The sequence below is a fragment of the Terrapene carolina genome, unplaced genomic scaffold (genome assembly GCF_002925995.2).
Source record: "Terrapene carolina triunguis isolate 2854851 unplaced genomic scaffold, T_m_triunguis-2.0 Scaffold211, whole genome shotgun sequence".
Lineage (NCBI taxonomy): Eukaryota > Metazoa > Chordata > Testudines > Emydidae > Terrapene > Terrapene triunguis.
In genome coordinates this window covers 1,520,915-1,528,085 of record NW_020664562.1, presented here as the reverse complement: position 1 = coordinate 1,528,085, position 7,171 = coordinate 1,520,915, and the positions used below count along the sequence as shown (strand labels likewise).

Below are 7,171 nucleotides of genomic sequence, written 5' to 3'. Positions count from 1 at the left end.
AGCTAGGGCGGGAGGTCACAGGGGGCCCGCAGGAAGCAATGGGGGGGAGAAATGCGGCATGCCGGAGGAGGATGCAGGGCTGGGGATTTGGGGAAGGGGTTCGGAAGGGGTGGAGTTGGGGTGGGGCCGGGGGCAGAGGGGCACGAAAAAGAAAGGGGAGGTGCCCAAAACTTTTTTTGCTTGGGGTGGCAAAAATCCTAGAGCCGGCCCTGCCCTCTCCAAGGGTTACAGCTGTCTGGAGGTACCTGCCTTCCATGCCTTTCTCATTCATTCAACAGGGCAATTGATTACGAAGTGGGGGGGAAGATCTTATTCTACTTCTAGCAAAAAGACATTTTTCTTTTACCTTAATTATACTACCTTAGGGGCCAGCTATAACATATTACCGAGGTTCAATACTGCTGTTTTGGTGGGGCGGTGCTGGGGAAGGAGGGTTTGTTTCCGCGGGGCAAGTGGCGCGAGGCGGGGGGTTGTTTCCGTGGGGCAGGTGACGCGGGGGGGGGGGGGGGGGTTGGGTTTGGGGGGGGGGGGGGGCGCTGGGGTGGGTTGGTGGCGCTCGGCGGGTTTCGGCCCTCAGCTGTTTTCTTTGGAGTAATATGGCCCTCGCCACTTTACGAGTTGTGCAGGCCTGCTATAAAGACAGGTCCCAGGGGCCTCAAAATGGGCACTCAAGATTAGTGACTACTCTTGACCCTAATCTCTCTGTGCCACAATTCTCCACCTGTAAAATAGGGATAAGATGACCCTCCCATCTCACAGAGGTTTCTCAGGTGCTGCCAACCCTGCCTATAATAAATCAGGGCTTGAAAAATTCACTCACCAGTAGTGAGCAGGAAGCTTTTCCTGATGAATAGGATGATCAAAGCTACCAATTTCTTCTGATCATAAACTTCCATTAAAAATAATCTTCACAACTATGGGGTCAAGACTCTAACCAGGCAGAAATGATACAGTACTGTTTGCCTGGGTCTACAGACTGCTCCAATGCCTCAGCAAAGCTATGAGCAACAGACCAAAAGACAAGATTACCATCAATTTACAGCTGATATTCAGGGTTCTGTGGCAGACACATACAGTACTTGACACTCTTACATCACAATTGCTTGACCAAACTATGACCAGTGCCAGAAGTATCCAAAGGGAAAGACAACCCAAAAGCAGCAGAAAGCCACTGCTTCACAGGAAAAGGGCAATATGGCAGAGGACCTTAAACCCATTACTGGTTTCATTACACAGCGATGAAAAATAGCTTATAAAACTATTAGAGTAGTCATAAGAGACTAGCTCCTGCAATCTCCTCCAGTATATACTCCCAGGGGAATTCTGCACAAAAAGTTAAAAATTCTGCAACAAAAAATTAAAAATTCTGCATATTTTATTTGTCAAAACAACAATATAATCACACCAGTTTCAATTATTTTTGGTCATTTATTTCAAAATACCTGTCAGCAAGAATGTCTGTAACAATACAGACAACAAAAAAAGATTCAGGAAATGTTTTTTGACAAATAGATTCCTTACTAGGCATATTAATACAGAACTCTGAGTAATAATTCATTTAAACTACAATACAGAACTGAATTTCCCGCACCCCTCAGAAGCAATGCAAAGACTTTGGGGAGTCAGGGGTAACGGAGGAGCTGAGGGAAAGAGAAGTAAATTGCTGGGAAGGAGCCTGGGTGTGATCTTGGAGGGTTGTTGGGTATGGGTGGGAAAAGTATGGAACAGTTTTTTTGGTTTTTGGGGGGGGGTGGGGGAATTGTTAGGGAGCTTCCCCCATGCAGATCCTGGCTGACCCCTAGCCTTTCCCATTCAGTCAGGGACATCTGCCCTGCTCCCCATGTATTCCTGCAACCCCATGTGTCCTTGCACCCCCTGTCCACATGTGTCTCTCCACCCCCACTCAGACTCCCACTCCCACCATCCCCATGTGGCCCTGCACCCCTCCCTCTGTCCCCATGTGTCTCTGTGCCCCCACCTAGCCACTCCCATCCCTATACCGCCTCCCTGTGTCTCTGTGCCCCCAACCAGCCACCCCCACCACCATGTGGCCCTGCGCCTCCACTCCCATTCAGCCCCTGCCCCAGTCTGTCCTCCCCTACTAGCCCTTATGAGCCCCCGTCTGACCACCCCCAGCAGCCCCATGCTATCTGTCTCTCCATAGCCCCTGTTCCTGGGTCTTCTACCTCACCTTAGGCTTTCCCCTTCCAGGAGAAGTGGCTCCGACATTTAGATCCAGAGGTCCCAGGTTCAATCTCTGCTGCTAACAACTTACCTAGCAGCACAACACTACATGTTACCGCCTGAGAGAATCAAACCTGCTCTCCTACGTGACAGATAGGGACAAAGACACTTACCCCTAAAGCTGGAATTTCTTCACTCTTGATTTCATTCAACCGAACTAAGTAATTAAGGAAGTCCCTAGCAGCATTGCTCTGTGCATCTTTCTTGTTCGTAGAATTGCCCATTCCAATGTAGTTAAAACCTTCCACCCGAACCTGCAACAGACAAAAAACTGACCCTCAGGTAAGTATTTACAACATCAAAACCTCACCATGTGAATACCCAACCAATTCCAATGGACTCTCAGCTGTTTCTATTCACTCCTGGCTCCCCTGCTAACTAAGCATCTTCCCCAGAGCGGATATGTGGGGTCTTAACTTTTTAAGTGCTAGCGGCTTTTAGCCATGCCAAAGGCTGTGCACATACCCAACACCCCTTCACCATTATTTCTTTTCTGCCTCTGTGAGCAGTAGATAATTCAGGATGTCAACATTTTTATTGGGACAACAGCTAGGGCTGAAATGGGGTTTGTTATGCTGGGACGTGGCGCTAGTTGCCTCAACCAGTTCTTTGCTCTATAGATAAGTTGAGCCTAGGGTCTGGTTTTGCTCAGCCAACAAATGTGAAGTGGCAGAAGCTGGCTAATTACACTAATAAGGTCACTCGTAAATTAGTGACTATTCCAAGGTGGTGACAATACATGAAAGGGCTGGGCCTATAAGCAGAGCCACCCAGGCACCGCTCCTACTTTTAGGGTGAGAAGAGGGAAAGGATGAGGTAGCAAAATGGCCCTAGAGCCAATGCTCCTTTCCTTGGCGTGGGGAAGCCAGGCGGGAGTCCTGAGCGGGTGCTGCAGGGAGCGGAGCCCATGGCCGGGCGGTGCTGGCGGCATCCTTGACTGGCCCCTTAACTACGACGTGTGCAGCTACACTCCAGGCCAGGCCCGGCCCGGCCCTGGGCGGTTACACCCCGCGCGGTTACACCCCGCGCCTGCGGCTGCCGGCCCCGTGCGTGGAGACGAGCCACGCAGAACAGGCGCCAGCCCGGCGCTGCGGTACGCGCCGCCGGGACCGCTCCGACGCCGCGGTGAGGGGCCCGAGCCGCCGCGCCCTGGTCCGCACCTCACACATGAACTTCTGCCGGTTCTTGTTGCCCACGGCGCGGATCTCGTAGGTCGGCGTCACCTTCCTCTTGCCGCACCAGGCGTACAGGAAGTTCTTCACGTCCCCCATAGCGCGGGCTCTGCGGGGACAGCGCGACCGTTAGCGCCGCTGGGTCACAGCAGGGGAACGGGTAAGAGCTGCGCGCCTCTCCAGCAATGGGGGGTAATGGCAGGGGGAGAGGGCAGCCCCGGCCCAACGACAGCGCATGCGCACAAACAACACGCACGCAACGGCACCACGTGCTCTATCAGGCCCCTCTTCTTGACCGAGCCTCGCCCCTCCCCCTATAGCGCATGCGCACGCACCCGCCCCACTCTACGGGCAGAGATGCCCGTACCTCTCCTCTAGACTCAACCTCTACCCGGCTTCGGCTGGGCAGGTGCGGTGGGGGACGACGCACCTCGCTCGCCGAGCGCCACAAAATGGTGGTTGTGGGGCGCATGCGTATAAGGAGTATCAACAAAGGCCCACCACGGCTGAATGCAGGGAGCCGCACCCACAGCATAGGGGGTGGTGACAGAGCAGCCGTAGGGCAGCCAGTTCCGGGGCCCGTCCGCCAGGCCCGGCAGCTCTTAGCATGGCCGGTCCGAGCGGCGAGCTTGCGGGGGAGCCTAGCCTCCCGCTGCTGCAGCGCACGGCCCTAGCCCCGCACAGCAGCTGCACGCCCCGGTGCGGCTCCTGCCCGGAAGGGAGCGGAGCCTGAGGTCCCCCCGCTGCTGCTGTACTGGGGCGGGGGCTCCTGGCGGCTCACACGGATCACTCTGTTTTTTGCATTGGACACGAGCCCGACCCTGCGGGCAGCCCCGGGCTGGCGGGAGCGCTCGGGCCCTGCTGCTCCCGGGACAGCGGGAGTTCCACAGCGGCTGGGAGCTTCAGTCGGCCTGCTTAAAACTCGTGGGTTGGGTTTTTTGGCGCTTATTTCACTTCTATGAGCAGGTCACACTTTGAATAAAAGCTGCCTTTGTCGCTGTCCCTGCACGCAGCGGGATTGGAGTTTACAGGCAATGTGCTGAGATCTTCCCATAGTCTTCCTGCAAAGCCTAGGAAAACGAGATTGTTTTGGGGGAGGGAGTAGAAGTTTCCATATAAAATAAAAGCTATATTAAAAATAAACTTTAAAAAACAAAGCAACTTTCAGACTTCCTTTATACATTAAAAAGGGGGGGGGATCCCAGTTATTAAAAAAAAAAAAAAGCAAAGGTCACTGTGAAATGCATGAGATGAAAAACGAGGTGTTAAAGCTTTCTGCAGGTACAGGGCCAGGACTGCCAAACTGAGACAATAGGGAGAAGGGGAGGCATTTTAGAAGCAGGAGGGAAATTATAACTGTCCTAGTGAAACACAGAACAACAAATTTTTCATCACATATGGGGGTTGATGAAGATTCTGCTGCTGGGGGAGCGGTGTAGGCTGGAATGGTGTAAAGCAGTGGCTCTCAAACTTTGGTACTGGTGACCCCTTTCACATAGCAAGCCTCTGAGTGCGACCCCTCCCCCCCTTATAAATTAGAAACACTTTTTAATATATTTAACACCATTATAAATGCTGGATACAAAGTGGGATTTGGGGTGGAGGTTGACAGCTCGCGACCCCCCATGTAATAACCTCATGACCCCGAGGGGTCCCAACCCCCAGTTTGAGAACCCCTGGTGTAAAGGTTCTGCTGCAAATAGGGTGACCAGATGTCCCGATTTGGGGCTTTTTCTTACATAGGTGCCTATTACCCCCACCCTCTGTCCCAATTTTTCACACTTGCTATCTGGTCAGCCTAGCTGCAACTGAGTTTCAGTATAGAATCTCGGCCAAAGCTAGGTTTGAGTATAACCAGGGCACCTTACAAACCTGGGCTTGCTTAAACTAAGATTTCTGGTAACCTTTCACAGGGGGAGAAAGTCGTACACTGAGGTGCAGTAAGAACTCAATCCTGCAAGTTGAGCAATCTAGCCCTGATCCATCAAAGCACTGATGCACATACTTAACTTTAAGCAAGTGAGTAGGACCATTGAAGTCACTAAGATATTCACTCCCTTAAAGTTAAGTATATGCTTAAGTGCTTTGCTGGATTGGGACCAGAGAGTTCAGTCCCTCTGGGGGGGGAGCAGAAGGAAAACCAAAGTTGGTAGAACAGTGCTTTATTGGAACATATAAAACTTGTAACCTCATCCTGTAGAACAGGGGTTCTCAAACTGGGAGTCAGGACCCCTCAGGGGTTGTGAGGTTATTACGGGGGGGGGTGTCACTAGCTGTCAGCCTCCACCCCAAACCCTGCTTTGCCTCCAGCATTTATAATGGTGTTAAATATATAAAAAAGTGTTTTTAATTTATGGGGGAGAGTGGGTAGCACACAGAGGCTTGCTATGTGAAAGGGGTCACCAGTACAAAAGTTAGAGAACCACTGCTGTAGAATGTCCTTTCAAATCAATGGACCGCATGTAACCATGCTGGTTAAGCATATTAGCTGGAAGTTTCAGCCTTTCTAAGCAAGAAAAATGCAGTACTTTAGCTATATGCGTCGTTATTATAGCAGTGTTGGTCCCAGGCTATTAGAGAGAGAAGGTGGGGGAGATGATATCGTTTATTGGACCAACTTGTGCTGTTGAGAGAGACAAGCTTTCAAGCTTACACAGAGCTTTTCTTCAGGTCTGGGAAACATACTCAGTGTCACAGATTTGTTCCACCTTGTATTTAGCTGTGACACTCAGGGTATGTCTACATTACGGGATTACTCCTAATTTACATGTAACCCTTCTGCCCCTCTGAGGTGGCAGCAACAAGGGCCGGGTTCTGTATCTAGGGGTTCCGTTTCAATAACGCAATGCAAAACCGTCTCGAGCCCCCACCCAGTGACCTGGGACAATTACATACCACCCCGCAGGCGCCTCTAGGAGGCAATACTTCCCCTCTCGCAAGCACGGAGTCTGAGTGTAGCAAAAGCCTTTTAATAAAGGAGGGAAACAATGCGGCATTATGTTGGGGAAACACCACAAACAGGATTCATAACACAAACCATGAGCAAAAGACCCACCTCCAAGTAAGTTTGGCAGTGTCCTTTACCCCTCAGGGTCTTAAGTCCATTCACCCCAAAGTCCAACAACCCCAAAGTCTCTGTCCCTGGTCAGTGCCGCCTCAGAGTTCAAAAGTTTATCTGCAGAGTTTTACGCCCCCCAGCCTGGGCGGAAATGGGGGGGGACACACACGGGATGTTAAGGGGCACCTTACGTGGTCCGAGGCCGACTGCCCCACCTCTCCGTGGGTTCATGACGCTCGCGTCTTCAGGAACACTAATCTGTTTAAATGGCTGCAGCAAGGGATTTACTTCCCAGACCAGAAAATAACCATTGGGGATGTTGAAATGCCTATAGTTATCCTTGGGGACCCAGCCTACCCCTTAATGCCAGTGCTCGTGAAGCCATACACAGGCAACCTGGACTGTAGTCAGGAGCTGTTCAACTACAGGGTGAGCAAGTGCAGAATGGTGGTAGAATGTGCATTTGGACGTTTAAAGGGTCGCTGGTGCACGTTATTGACTCTCTCAGACCTCAGCCAAACCAATATTCCCATTGTTATTGCTACTTGCTGTGTGCTCCACAATCTCTGTGAGAGTAAGGGGGAGACTTTATGGCAGGGTGGGAGGCTGAGGCAAATCACATGGCTGCTGATTACGTGCAGCCAGACACCAGGGCGATTAGAAGAGCACACCAGGAAGCGCTGCGCATCAGAGAAGC

At 51.6% G+C, this 7,171-nt stretch overlaps 1 protein-coding gene across 1 annotated transcript in view; it reads right to left on the bottom strand.

Moving 5' to 3' along the window:
- Window positions 1-3,866, bottom strand: part of LOC112113469 (ATP-dependent RNA helicase A) — a 47,301-nt gene extending 43,435 nt beyond the window's left edge. Inside the window, exons 1-3 of the mRNA XM_026655860.1 lie at window positions 3,808-3,866; window positions 3,405-3,525; window positions 2,358-2,498 (exon numbers count right to left, since the gene is read on the bottom strand). Coding sequence (XP_026511645.1) covers window positions 2,358-2,498; window positions 3,405-3,515 — 252 coding nt within the window. The 5' untranslated portion in view covers window positions 3,516-3,525; window positions 3,808-3,866. The remainder of the gene's footprint in view (window positions 1-2,357; window positions 2,499-3,404; window positions 3,526-3,807) is intronic.
- Between the last annotated feature and the right edge of the window lie 3,305 nt (window positions 3,867-7,171).